This window comes from Microtus oregoni, unplaced genomic scaffold (genome assembly GCF_018167655.1).
Source record: "Microtus oregoni isolate MIOR12 unplaced genomic scaffold, Mior012 000014F_ref0000157, whole genome shotgun sequence".
NCBI lineage: Eukaryota > Metazoa > Chordata > Mammalia > Rodentia > Cricetidae > Microtus > Microtus oregoni.
Genome location: NW_024543073.1, coordinates 4,167,998 through 4,182,226, shown reverse-complemented (window position 1 = coordinate 4,182,226; position 14,229 = coordinate 4,167,998). Strand labels below are relative to the sequence as shown.

At 46.2% G+C, this 14,229-nt stretch overlaps 1 protein-coding gene across 3 annotated transcripts in view; it reads left to right on the top strand.

Annotated features, from left to right (window-relative positions):
- Ankrd55 (ankyrin repeat domain 55) overlaps window positions 1–14,229 on the top strand; it is an 82,932-nt gene that overhangs the window by 33,971 nt on the left and 34,732 nt on the right. For all 3 annotated transcript variants that reach the window (XM_041663188.1, XM_041663187.1, XM_041663190.1), the window contains exon 5: window positions 5,341–5,401. In XM_041663188.1, coding sequence (XP_041519122.1) covers window positions 5,341–5,401 — 61 coding nt within the window. The remainder of the gene's footprint in view (window positions 1–5,340; window positions 5,402–14,229) is intronic.

Sequence of the window (14,229 nt, the reverse complement as noted above, 5' to 3'; positions counted from 1 at the left end):
CTGACACACACAGGACTGTACACCGTGTCTTCCATCTCCTGCCCTTGTTTTCTGTGGCTAATTTCTTCACTCACCTTGTTTTTATTTGTGCAACCAAAACACACTTAAAATCCCTGTTGGGTTGAGAGAAGTCAAGAGTGGCTACAGACAAAACCTGAATCTCGCTTTATCTGATCAACCACTTTGTCTTGGACAAGATACTATGTGAAGGCTCAGATAAGTTTCTTTTCTAGAAAGTGAACGGAATGCAATTCTTCCCTTAATCAGGAGAAAGGCAGAAATAGAGGGCAGCATATAAAACCTACTGAACACAGCGCCTACTGCCTTGTGTTGAGAAAACATTAATGGTGAGTGTGGTATTAATGGTGATAGTAGAAGAGAGACAGACACGAATATCACATGCTGGGATTAAAGAATAGAACCCCTTAATTGCCACCCCACCAGTTCCCACCTGGGCACACACAGGTCTCAAAGGGTGTGTCCAAACACACAACTGTTTGTGTCCACAACCCCATAGCAGCATTTATTGCAAAGAATTCTGGACTAGAAACACTCATCCCCCCCCCCCCCCCCCCCCCCCGTGTAGACTCAAGGGAACAGACGGCCGTTGGTCTTCAGAATATCAGGCCGTTCTGTTCCCCAGACGCTCACTTTGCAACTTTTGTGAGCACGGGTCCATCTGTAGATTCTTCATATTAGTAAGCAGAACCAACAGCCACCTGGAGGCCTTGTGCACAGATGTTTGCTCTGGCTTAAAAACCTGCTGACCCTCAGGTTTCCGAACGGCAGACTCCTCCCATGTGACACTCACTGGAGGGTATTGAGAGGAAGCCTCAGACTGAAGCTGCTTTTAAGTAATCTAGAGGGACGCTCGAATTCTGCCCTTAACCTGTAAAGAGATTCAGGCTCTCCAATCACTTGGGACCCACATCCTCAGCTAAGGCCAAGGGAAGTGTGGACTGGAGCAGACACAGGGATAAGTGATTTATACGTTAGAACACAGAGGAGCCCAGGTTTCATCCCAACAAGTCCCGTGCCTGCTAGGAACTCTTTGCTTCTCAGCAGGTCCAGGTTTTTCTCCCTTTCAATGCCCCACGCTTTTCTTGTGCCCTTGGCTGGGACATTCAGAGGGTGCCCGAGTGAAAGAGGGGACAGGATCATTAGGACAAAGTCCCAAATTCACAGAGTTGTGTTTGTACAGCCCTGTACACATTTGTCCTGAAAGGCAAATGGCGATTTTCTCTGAAAGAAGTCACTGGGCTCTCTGAAGAATTTCTTCATGGTCTCCATGGTAACAGATTCCCCCCCCCCCCCCCTTCTTTCTTTTTCTCATTTTCCCCTGCTCCAGTGCCAGCAATCCTGCCTCTTTTCATCACTCTTGACTACAGCCAGGTTTCCTGGCTCACTATCTTGGGGTCCTTTGAGCTGCTAGTGCTCTAACCTGATGTGAATATTTCATTATGTCCCACTCTTGCATGCAAACAGCCTTAGGGACAGGAAGGGGAGACGACAGACTTGAGGGTCATTCCCATCAGCTGTCATCATTGAGCTGCAGGGCTGGGAGCCTGCGGGGTCAACAAAACAGATTGCAGAAGTCAGCTGCTCCTACAAAGTCTCTTACTGATCCCTCCTGCCACCTGAATCACCTGAGGGCGATCAGGGAAGACTCAGAGAAGACAAGACCCAGCAAGGTTTAAATGAACTATTATAGAGAGGCTGGGAGTGGGCACATAAAAGCTATCCTAAGTGTTTTGTAAGCGTTGATTCAACTAAAAATTGTAGCAAATCTTTAGGAATGAGAAGCATGCTTTTCATTTCACAGATAAGAAAAAAATGGTCCTTGGACTGTTATAACTTGTCCAAGGCCCCAGGCTAGTTGGTAAGAAGTGGGGATGGATTCTAATAGCAAGCCTCTGTTTTCTCGTTACTCAATCATGGCCCAGGTGAGAAAAGGTACCTGCCGGGGATCCTTGTTTGCTGTCCTGGAGCCTGATATGTGGTGGTCTGGAACTTTTGCTCTGAGATCTGAAGGCAGATTGAACAGTTTCCAGCGGGGATGGTGGAAGGAATGTTTCTGGCCATCGTAGTATCACACCGGAACTCTAGGAGAATAACAAGACTGAGGCCAGCAAGGGATCCAGAGTTGGGGTAGACGGGGACTAAACCATGTGACCTCCACACCACTGAACAGCAAGGGTCACCAGGCTGCATAGTGGACACCTTGTCTCTAGTTCAGGCTGAATCACAGAAACACTGGGGGCGGGGGGAGCAGGCGGGGCAGGTGTGCTCTTCTTCTGGATATCTGTGTCCAGGGTTGGAAGCCTACAAGTCTTGAAGACTTCAGAATCAAATAGTTAAGACAGCATAGATCAATCCTTCAGACGTAGAAGATGGGGGATTCCAAAAAGTAGCAACTGAGGAAAATCCAGGGAAATGGGCAAGAGATGGTGCTCTCTCTTCACCTAGCACAACAGCACGTACCTGTTATCCCAAGCTGAGGAAGGATGGAGAGTCACGGGTTTGATGCCAGCCTGTGCTACCTAGGAGTTCAAAGCCAGTCTGGGGTACACACCAAGATACTAAAACAAAAACAAAATCATGTTTTCCAAAAGAGCAGAAAGATGTTACCACCCCAGAATGGTTGTCAGAAGCCAGTCTGACTCTGCCCCTCCTCCCTGAGATGCTCCCACTAACTAAACAACAAAGTCATTACTGTGGAGACTTAGTTGATGTCATCCTCAAAGGTCAGACTCAGAGCCAGGGATTGCAGAGACAAAGAATTGGAGAAGCCCATAAGAGATAGGAATTCATCCCACAGCCTTGGGGCCCACCCAGTTTGCCGCATGGGAACTCTCTCTGTTAACCCCTATTGAAATCTGAGTCTCACTTCCCATCTCTCTCGACTGGATCCAGAAGGGAAAGAAAACCTGTCTGAGCACCAAGGAGCCCATACACCTTGGGGCTAGCTGAGAGAGTAACACTGCCCTTAGCTCAAGAATTCTCAACCTGTGAGTCGCGACCCTTTAGGGAGCCAATGACCCTTTCATAGGACTTGCAAATCAGATATCCTGTAAATCAGATTTTTACACTATGATTTGTAACCGTAGCAAAATTACAGTTAAGAAATAGCCACGGAATAGTTTTATGGTGGTCAGGACAGCGCAACATGAGAAACAAACTGTGTTAGAGTTGCAGCATTAGAAGGTTGAGAACCACACCTCCACTCGTATCTTGACCCCTCCCTTTTAATTCTGTACCCACTGGAGACAAAAGTGGCTCCTGGAGAGAGACACAGAGAAGAGACAGTCACCAGTTCCGCCCCCTCTACCCATACAGCAACCAGAGGTGAGACCATTAGAAACAAAAACTATTACCCCAGTTGAATTGTTTTTTGTTTGTTTGTTGTTGTTTTGGTTTTTTTTGAGACAGGGTTTTTCTGTATAGCCCTAGCTATCTTGGAACTTGCTTTGTATACTAGGCTGGCCCTGAACTCAGAGATCCGTCTACCTCTGCCTCCAGAGTGCTAGGGCTAAAAGATGTGCGCTGCCACTATACCTGGTCTCAGTTATTTTTATAATGACTTTCTACCAGGTAAAGGAATGAGTCTAGAATTCAGAAATCGTAAAGGAGACAAACTGCTCAGTCTTAGCCCATTCCTACAAATCTTTGTGCAAGGAATTCTCAGTCTGCCATAGACACTTAATTCTTCTCTCCGCGGAATGTCATTCAGCAGTGAGGCAAGAATTAGGCGCCCAGCAGCAGCTTAGCTCCCCCAGAAAACAGTGGAGAAACTAGATTCAAACCCAGGCTTCCAAAGCCATTTCACGTCTATGGCAAATAAAGAGAATCCCATCCTCATTCAAGCTCCACGTCTACTACGGAGGCAGCAGGATTGGTACATCACACTTTTCTTCTCTTGGTAGTAATTTAACACATAGGGTTTGGGATGTCATCTAAACTGAAACACAATCACAACTGGATGGAGAGACTGGGAAGATGGATAGGTCACTGGAGGGCTTCCCATGCAAGCACAAAGGCCTGAGTGTAGATCCCCAACACCAAGTAAAATCATGGTACCTCAAATCTGTAGCCCAGCTTTGGGGCTGAGGGGGACAGAGATGAGATAAACTTGGGATCACTGACAGGCCAGCTCCAAGCTCAAAGAGAGAGAGAGAGAGAGAGAAAGAGAGAGCGAGCAAGTAAGGAAGACACTTGATGTCCACCCTGTCCTACACACAGACACACATACAAAAGCATGAATGCATACATGCATAGGAACACATGAACACTTAGGACACACACAGAGATAGGAAAACTGGGTCGGTGAATAGAACTAAACAATTTCATTTTGCAAATGATTCTTATAAAAAAAATCATTTTGAACCTCTTTGCCTGAATCGTTTTCAGCCCTCATGTTGAATTTTCAGCCCTCACGGTGGGAGTTCATTGGCCAGCACTTTCTCAGTGGTCTCCAAACATGGCTGTTTACCAGATAACCCTGAAAGGTGCTTTTCAGCTGTAATGACTAGGCTCCTCCAAGACCCATTGAGTGCAATCCAGCTCTTTGTGGTTTCAAAAACATATCCCCCTGTGGTTCTGAGCTGGGGCCAAGGCTCAAAATCTAGGATGAATGTTTCTAGAAATAAAGCTTTGTGTCTCGGTCCCAGTCCACGCTTTGTGCTTATTACCTCAGTCGGTCCTTACACTGAGCTGTGAGGCCAGGACTTATTACCCCCAAAGACAGGAAGCACTCGGGTAGAAAGAAGGTACGTAACCCACCTCAGAGTTCAGAGTTTGGCGGGTCTGACGTGTGATGTGAACTCAAACATCTGGCTCCAGAACCTGGCTCTAGGACCAGTGCCGTCACCTGCCTCTCCCTCCCAGAGAGAATGTTGACCTTGGCCAACCAAGTGCAAGCCAGTGAGCTTGAGAATCGCTGACTTGCTTCTCATTGAATCCTGTCATCTCCTGCTCAGAGGTCCCTGTTTTACCAGGATGTCAATGTGTAAATGCAAGCACTGTCTATGCTTATGCAAAGGGAATAAAGCCAAGCCACACGTGCGTGCGTTTGGCTACTGAAGTACTACGTAGGTGACAGACGGTGAGGCTAAAGACTCACTGCCCTGCCTCCCCTTGGTCCCCAGCAGCACCAGGATAGTAAGAAGCTGGAGAAGGCAGTTTGTGTTCACATCCTCCCATAGATCTTTCTCTCGGGTTGGCGGGAAGAGCCTCATTGTATTCGGGGGGCCTTCAGCTGTGGTCCCCGTGTTGTGTTTTGAGACCCACGCTAAGCACCCAGAACTGCCAGTGCTAGTGAGCCGCTCTTGTTCCTCCCGACAGGCTCCTCACAGTCCTGCTGCAACAATCCAGCCTCAGTGAGATCAACCATCAGGACGCGGAGGTGAGTAAGGTGTCCCCAGCCACAGCCCAGATGTGACGGCAGAAGGCGTCTTTTACACGCAAGCAAGCTTCTCTTTCCTACCTCCAGGCAGACTGCTGTCTGTCAGTTGGGGTTGGGGCAGGGGCAGCTTCTTCCAGGGAGGAGGAGCTTTCTGGCATTAAGTACTGAAGCATTAATCATATGACTGAAATTTCATCATTTCGCCCTGGGTATTCCCTCTCCTGTCTCCTTGAGTCCCCCAAACGTAAACCACAAGCCGTGGCTCCCCAGATGTGTTCTTTCCGGGTTAGGAGGACACACAGACTAGTCCCAGGCCAGCATTACTAGTCCCTGTTAATCATAATTGCTGTTGCCTTCACATTGCTAAGTCAGCCTTGCAGAAAACGTCCGAACCATCAACCCCCATCCCTGAGCAGAGTTCTAGGTCAGACCCTGTAGTGCTTCCCCAGACCAGCTTAGGGCTTGATCATAGTCACGCCATGTTCCACGATGAGTACTGATTTTCACCAGCCAAGGGATTTCTGTAACAATTGTCCCAAATCCAGCTAAAATCCCTGGGCTCTTAGTGGGCTTTCGGTATAAACACATGCTGGATTAGGTTGCTCTTCAGTAAGGAGGGCTAGTAATACTGGGAAATTCTTGTCCCACTAAACACACACACACACACACACACACACACACACACACACACGAGATGTCACGCTACCCTGGTTTTGATAAATCAGCTGGTCCCAGACGCTGAGGTAGGTAGGAGTCAGCCCCTCTTAGCTCCCTCCTGATCCCTTGCCCCCATCTGTCTTGAGCCTTTCATCAGGGGTCTCCCCACAACCGTCATGATGGCCACGCCAAAAAGCCCCTGTTCAAACTTGGGTTTGAAACGGAACATCCCCCTGATTTGTGGTCACACACCGTGTTCCCTCCACACATCTTCAGTGACCCAAAGCCACACCGCAGAGGATGGAACGGCGCACCTTCTTAGACTTCTCCTTTAAAAAGGAGAACCAGGGACAGGATAGGAGCTGTGTGCACTGACCGCTCTGGGCCCACCTGGGAAGCGAGTGCTTGGAAGGTTACACTCGTGTCAGCACACTGGAGATGTCTAGACCCTGAGCAAGCCGACTACTTCCTCCACCTCAGTGCTGCCACCCCCACCCCAAGTCTGATTTAGGTAACTGGTGTTTGAGTTATCCATACCCTAAAGCCAAATTCCACTTGCAGGCCTACAACCCTGGCTACTTTGAAGCTGAACTGGTCTCCCCAGCAAAGTCATAGTTCCCCGCCACCCTACTCCTCTCATGGAGGCGGAGGGAAACACGAATCTTTCAAAGATCTCTGGTTCTTCCTCATGCAAAGTGACCTCTGTTTCAAAAAAAAAAAAAAATTAATTAAAAAAAAATCCAAGGGGCATAATGGTGCACGCCTTTACTCCCAGAATAACTCAGGAGGCAGAGGAAGGGGGTTCTCTGTGAGTTTGAGACCAGACTAGTCTATATCTCAAGCTCCAACACGACTTCATAGATAGACAGACCCTGTCTCAAAACAACAACAAAAATTCCTCTTGTTATCATGCCACCATTTAGGCCCACAAAATTCTGGGCTGAGAGAGTGGCAGTCTCAGTGATGATGTGTCCTGCCCAAGGGCACACTTGCTCCTTCAGCCTGTGTCTCAGCAGGTCTGCACCCATTTGAAACCACTCTCTAAAAGTGCCTACTGCAGAAAGCATGGCCTGCGGGTTGTGAGGTAACCCATGCGCATCTTCTCTCGAACCTCAGCTATTCTCTAGATTATTTCCAATACCGCGTGCAATGTAAACCATGTGTTAATTGTTGTTATACTGCATGGTTCTATGACAAGAAAAAACTCCGTGCATGATTAAGACAGGTATGATGTCCACATTTTTTTTAAATCCTCGTTTGGTTGAATCCATGGATGTGAAGCCCACAGATGTGAAGAGTCATGAAAAGAAGAAAGGAGAAAATAAATGTCTGAAATCATCCCAAAACTAGAATGTGATGTTCTTATGTTGAGGAAACGTCCTATGTGAACTCAGTGGCTTGAAGCAATTCTCCTGAGGTCCAGTTTTTGTATCATCATATTTTCTTTCGGTCCAGTAACTTCAGCACTACAGGTAACATTAGAAAGACCCTCACCAATTCCACCCTGACCACCTTCATCTCCAGGTAATCCCTTCACCTCCCAGTCTAGCCATATGTTCAGAAAAAGCACAGAATATCACAGAGAAGGCATTACACTCTATGTGTTGTTCCTTGAGTTTACTTTCTCCCTTCTCCATGTTCATGGATAGAAATCTGGTTCATTCCTTTTGATGACTCCATAGTGTTCCACACAATGAAAATACTTTGGTCCATTTAACCACTCCCCTGGGAATTCAGGTTGTCTCCCAGATTTTCTACCATCAGTCCGCTAATCTAAAACACAGTCTTATATGAGTCTCCTTGGGTCCATTATGGGAGGATTTCTCTGGAAAAATAACTCCTGGGTCATAGCATGTTTGTTTCTCAACACTGCCCACCTGTTTCTCAAAACGCCCATTTGCAGTCCCACCAATAGGCTAGGAAGCCCTCTTCTGTGTGTTGCTTAGTTATCCTCTTATTTATTTGCCTTCCTCACTTGAGATTGTATCTTCCATGCATTTGACACTCTTTCTGGATCTTCTTTCACGATTTCCATTCATCTACGGGGTGCTTGCCATTTTCTTGTTGTTTCACATCTGAAAGGTGGTCTTTGGCCTCTGCTGGGTTTTAAATATATTTTCATAGTGCCATGTTCAGAAACTTGTGAGTGCAATGTACTTACTAGATGATTGTTCTTGCCTGGTACTGATTTTGGTTTGGGTACCTTTTATTTCCCCCCTCTAAAGAATGCCTATCTACTCTCAGAAACTTAATTACAGTGTGCTAAATTTTCCCCTAGTTTGTTTGTGGTTTCACTTCTGAACCCTTTGTTCTAGTCCAGTGATCAGCTTGCTTTTTCCTGTTTGGTTCTCACCGCACTGTTTGATTGCACAGTGACTTCTGTAGAAGTTATCCACACTCTCGGGTTTCGCACGGTGGGAAAGGCAAGATGGGTCTCAGGTGTCCTTTGCATAGTTAGTCTCAGAGGAGGTCAGAAAAATCGCTGGTTTAGAGAGAGGCTTGTCTTTTTCAGAGAGAGGGAGTTACCGAGTTGTTAGCCTCCCCTGCTCTCATCTGAGCTTTCGCGGGAAGAACACCCCATCCGGAGAGGCCATGAGCTGTTGGCATCTGGGTTAGCAGTCTTGGTGCATCCACCCAAAGGAGAACCATTATGCATGGTATTTAGCATGCAGTGTGGATCTTATGCACGGTTTCATTGCAGTAGGTTTTTAGAAGCAGCCTTATAATCCAAATACCAGTTATAACAGTACTCTGAGAAAATAAGTTCAGCTTGCAAAACCGGATGTGAAGTTCTGGACATGAGTCACAGCTCTAGTTGCATTCTCTGCATTCCAGATGTGTAACCCTAGCCAGTGTGCACTCAAAAGCAAGATCAGAAGACATCGATCCTGACTCCAGAAATCTCACCTGACAGCTAACCAATGGCAAAATGTTATAGCATTTTTAAATACCCCAAAACTTTATACTAAAACTGGCCATATTTCAAAGTGGAGTAAGGTTGTTACTACTCAGCAGCCCGTAACTCCCTCTATCCCTGATCCTCGAACTCCTATGAGAATGTCTCTTCCATCTTTGTATTCTTGACTCCATCCCAGTGGATATCAAAAAGTGTGTGTGTGTGTTGTGTGTTGTTTGTTGTGTACGTGTGTGTGTTTGCTGGAGAGATTACTAAGTGCTTAACAGAATCTTCTACTCTTGCAGGACTCCCATATTTAGTTCCCAGTACCCTCGTCAGGGTGACTCACAATCACCTATAAATCCGCCTCCTGGAGTATCAATTCCCCCACCTCCATAGACACTGGCATACAGGTCATACACACACACCTTAAAGTATCAAATATTTTCAAAACTATGTGCATATAGACAAATAATTTATCTTAATTAATATGATATATACATTATATATATACATTGCATATAAATACACATTATAGAAAGAAGTTGAAATTTTTAATCCAAGAAAAAGTTACACGATTCATGTTATTTTTACATTAATGATCCTTTCCCCTGTTTGTTACCTAACTTGATTATACATTTCATAAATCAGACAATTCTAGGTGACATTAGTTATTTCTGGCATCTATTCTCAAAAATAAGATTTTTTAAAATCACTTAGCATCTTCCAAAAATGTCTGTAGATTGGAGAGCAAGGATCCTTATCCCTATTTTGCAGTGTGGATACCTCTCAGCGGCTGGTGAGGTCTGTGGATGACTATCTGAAATTACACAAAACAAAATATATAGCATTACGAAAGTCATCAATTGCTTTGAAATACAGTTATCAGAATGGCTTAAAGAGCAAATTGATAATAGTAACATGCAAATGGCTGAGGTGCCTATTAACATATGAACATTATTGTCATGTTAACACATGAAAGCTAATGCTGTTAGCTCTCCCAGTACCACTTGGTGCCTGTGGCTCCTCACAGAACTTCTTACCCTGGCCCCCTCCCTAAACTTCTTCCTCCCAGCCTCTCTCTCCTATGTAAATGCGGCCACTTTGGACACCTGGCATCTTTCCTTCTTGGTCTCCCAGCATGCTCCTGGCCTCTCCCCCACCCTCACTCACTCTCCCCTCCACCTCTGCTCTCAGGGCCCGGTTCATCTGCTGGCTATGTTCAGTCTGGACTTTTCCAAATGCCTCTAGCTGAATTCTCCCTCATATCTACAATAAACCTTCTCAACCCATATCCAGGAACAGCCATGTTCTTATTTTCTTATGTCAATTTTTAAACTTCAACCAAGGAGACCCCGAGCTTCTTAGCAGTTCCAGACCCTTCAAGATGGGGAGCTGTTTCGCTGATCTCCGCCCCTGCTCTTGTTCTGTCCTCCGCATACCTAGACAAGCCAGGTCCTTGAATGTGGCCACATCAGCATGGTTCTCTGTGTCCTTCAGTGTTAAGTGGCAGTGGTAAAATTGCTTCACACGAATTCGATTTCTGGTTCCGAAGACAAAAACAACCTCTCCACCCCTAATCAAAATCAGCAATGGCTGTCTTGGAGGGAGATCTGAGATTCTTTTAGAGCCTGTCAGCTAAGCAGAAACTGAAATGGCATGCCACAGGCTCACGACCCAGGCTTACTCATCTGCACAGGAGGGCCATTTCACAACAGCCCTCCTGTGCACCCTCCAGCTACAGGGCGCAGAGTCCTGCAATGGCCTCACGACACATCCTCTGTCAAAGGGACACACTTTGAAGATGTTCGCAACTTAATGTGAATTATTCTCCAGTCTTTGAACTGATGTTTGTTTATTTTTCATAAAAAAGGGGAGTCTATTGTTACCAAGGCCACCTGGGTACCTATTTCCACCATCTCTATGACACCTCAATTTTCCACTTCCTGAATGCTTCCATGGTCTAAGTCTTCAGTGGGGCTGAGAAGACAGATGGTGGGGGAAGCAGATGAAGGAGGCCATCTCACATCCAACGGATCCCATACTTCCCATGTCCAAGAGATCCTTGGTAACCTGGAATTCACTGCTTCTAGAAAAAAGATGCATCAAACGCCTGTGTGCTTTGTGCGGTAGACAGCATCTTCATTAAACCGTGACACATTTCCACTGTGAGGTCTACTACCGCTCAGTGCGTACCAGCTTCCAAGCCTGAAGCCTGCCTCTATATAGTCCCCAGAGCCTTCACCGTACGCAGCTTGACTGTCTGCACGCTCCACAGAAGCTGGAGAAAGGAGGAAGCAGTGGCAGGAAAATGTTCCTCAATGAAGAGTTGCCCAATACCCATGATGGTCCAGCTGCCTGAACGGCTACCCGTGAGCTTGTGAAATCTTTGGTTTTCGGACTACTAATGGCACAAGGATTTATTTTTGTTTCTTATTAGCTCAGCAGGGGAATAATAAAGAATAGCAACAGGAACTTTCTTGTGACTGAAAGTTTACAAATTGTTTACAGTGTAACAGTGTTCAGGGAAGTTAAGTCAAGTCATCATTGACAGCCCTAAAGAGTCATTTCTAGGCAGGCGTGGTGGTGCAGGCCTTTAATCCTAACACTCAAGAGGCAGAGGCAGGAAGATCTCTGAGTCTGTGACCAGCCTGATCTACATAAAGAATTCCAGGACAGCCAGGGCTACATAGTGAGACCCAGGAAAACAGCAACAAAGAGGCAGTAATTTCCGAAGTGCTGCTAGCTGTCCTTTAAGGGGAATCTAGAGACAAATGGCCAAGTTAATACTACAGAGAGCAACCAGAACCCTAGAGACAACCACCATTGTTTAAACTAACAAGACTTGAATCAGCTAAGACTATGCACATGAAAACAGAATTCCCTAGCACCTGAGCTTCTTTCCAGATATAGAAGTTTACCAACATGATGAAGATCGTATTTTTTTTTTCCAGAACTACAGAAATGTGAATTTGAATTCCAGCCTTACCAAGTACTCAATCACTGGCCTTAGACAAATTGCTTAACCTGTCTGCTTTGGCTTCCTCACTGCAAAAGTGATTCTAAAACTCCTGCCCCTGGGATCACTGTAAAATTCATTGAGATAATACAGACAGACTTCTTGGTGCCAAACAGGTGCCCAGAGGTAACATTTGGGCTTGCAGACAGCTAAGCAGGAGGACATGGTTGTCAGTAAACCCAGCAACCAGATATCTATCCAGGAAAGAGACATCTGTCCAGGAAAGAGCGAACCCAGGCTCATGTGACCTCACATTACCCCTACCACACACACTAAATAAGTAAATAAATAGATTTTCTTAAACCTTCTTGTGTAGACACAATAATTAGCCTTGCATAACCACAGTTTAACTTAGAACCACATTTTCACAATGAATCTTACATACTTAATTCTACATAATCATTGTCATCTATTGCATGCTTCCTTTTGTGTGTGTGTGTGTGTGTGTGTGTGTGTGCGCGCGCGTGCGCGCGCGCATGTGTAGGCTAGAGGATGCTGGATGTCTTTCTCAGTTGGTGCCCATCTTTCATTTTCTGAGGCAGGTTCTCTTGCTGAACCTGGGGCTCACCAATTCAGCTAGACTGACTGGTCAGGGAGCCCCTGGGATCCTCCTGCTTCCATTTCTCCAGCACTGGGGTTACAGATGCATGCTGCTAGGCCTGGCCTTTTAACATGGCTGCTGGGGATCCGAACTCAGGTCCTCGTGCTTTCAAGCCAAGTGTTTCGCAAGCTGAGCCATCTCCTCGGTTGACAGAAGTACCAGTGATGAGGTCTTTCGGAGCACTCTCCCGAAATTCTGAAGTGTGAATTCAGTCAATCAAATCCTTCTGCTCAGTCATGAGGACCTAAGTTTGGATGCCCAGAACCCACATAAACAGCCAAGCACAATGTGTATTCTAGCACTGGGGAAGTAGGGACAGGTGGTCCCTGGCACTCACCTACCAGTGTGCCAAGCCCGTTCAGTGAGCTTCAGTTGTTTCAACCCTGGACGTCAACTTCTGGCTTCTACATATACATATACTCCACATTCACATACATTTTCACCCGCATGTACACAGGAGCACATGCATGAACATATATACGTAAATACCACACACACACACACACACACACACACACAAATTAAAATGGATAAAAGGCAAAGCCAAATTTTACAAAGTCAAGAAAGGCAGCCGGGAACACCCCCTTGCTTAATAAGTAGTTTCTCTTAGCACCTACAATGGGCTCTCTGTTCAGAGCGCTTGGCATTGAGACAGGCAGACAAGAGCGCAGCCATCATGAAACCCGTGACTGAAACATGATCTCACAACTAGAAAAGGAGTAATCAATGTGAAATAAAAGAAAAGGAATCTGGTTCCCTCGTGTTTGGGTTTCTGATCCCAGTGGCCTAACTGGAAATGCAGAAGAGAAATTCATGGAATGACTCTGTGTTCCATGAGAAGAAGCAGCAATTGGAGCAAGTGGATAAGCTCCACTCTCTTTAGTATTCTCTTTCATATCCTTTTATTCCAGCATGCTTTTCCACATGGAACCAATTTGTTAACTATCCCCAAGAACAGCTGTAGAGGTATCAGAGGACACTGGGAACTTGAAACCCCGCAAGCACGCTGTAAATTACAGATTCAAACTACGAAACGGGTTGAGGAGTTTTAGCATCCTGGGCCAGTGCCCCACAGACCTCAAACCCTGGCCTCAGATCTCTTCTCACTCCGACTTGAACACTTCGCTAGGGCTGTTTCTCCTTCTAGGAAATAAGAGGACAATGGCATAGATTAGGGTTGGTTAGCTGCTGTGGTAACTCAAAATCTCAACCTCCTGGCACAAGAAGAGGGATTTGTTCACATCATGATCCGATGGTGATTGATGTGGTGGATTTGTTCTCCCTCATCAGTTAGGGACTCGGGCTTTGCAGTTTTATGTGCCCATCACCTTCTACAGCCCTGTCCTCCTCCACATTCAGTGGTGGTGAGGAGAGAAAGCAGCCATGGAGGAAGGTATGCTTCCTAAGCCGGGCCTTGAGGGAGTTTCCGAACTTTCCCTCCATTCTCCAGTGTTTAGAACTCAGTTGCATGGCAGAACCTGGTGTAGAAAGCTTAGGATGTGGTCTGTGTGTCCCGGGAGAAGAGGAAGTAGCTTGGGAACCTGGGAGAGATGTCACCACAGCCCTTACGCCAGAAGGTGGTTTGGAGGATGGAGTAAGGATGGTAGCTGTAAGAACTCAAATGACATCCTGGATCAATAAAAATCCTGGGGGTA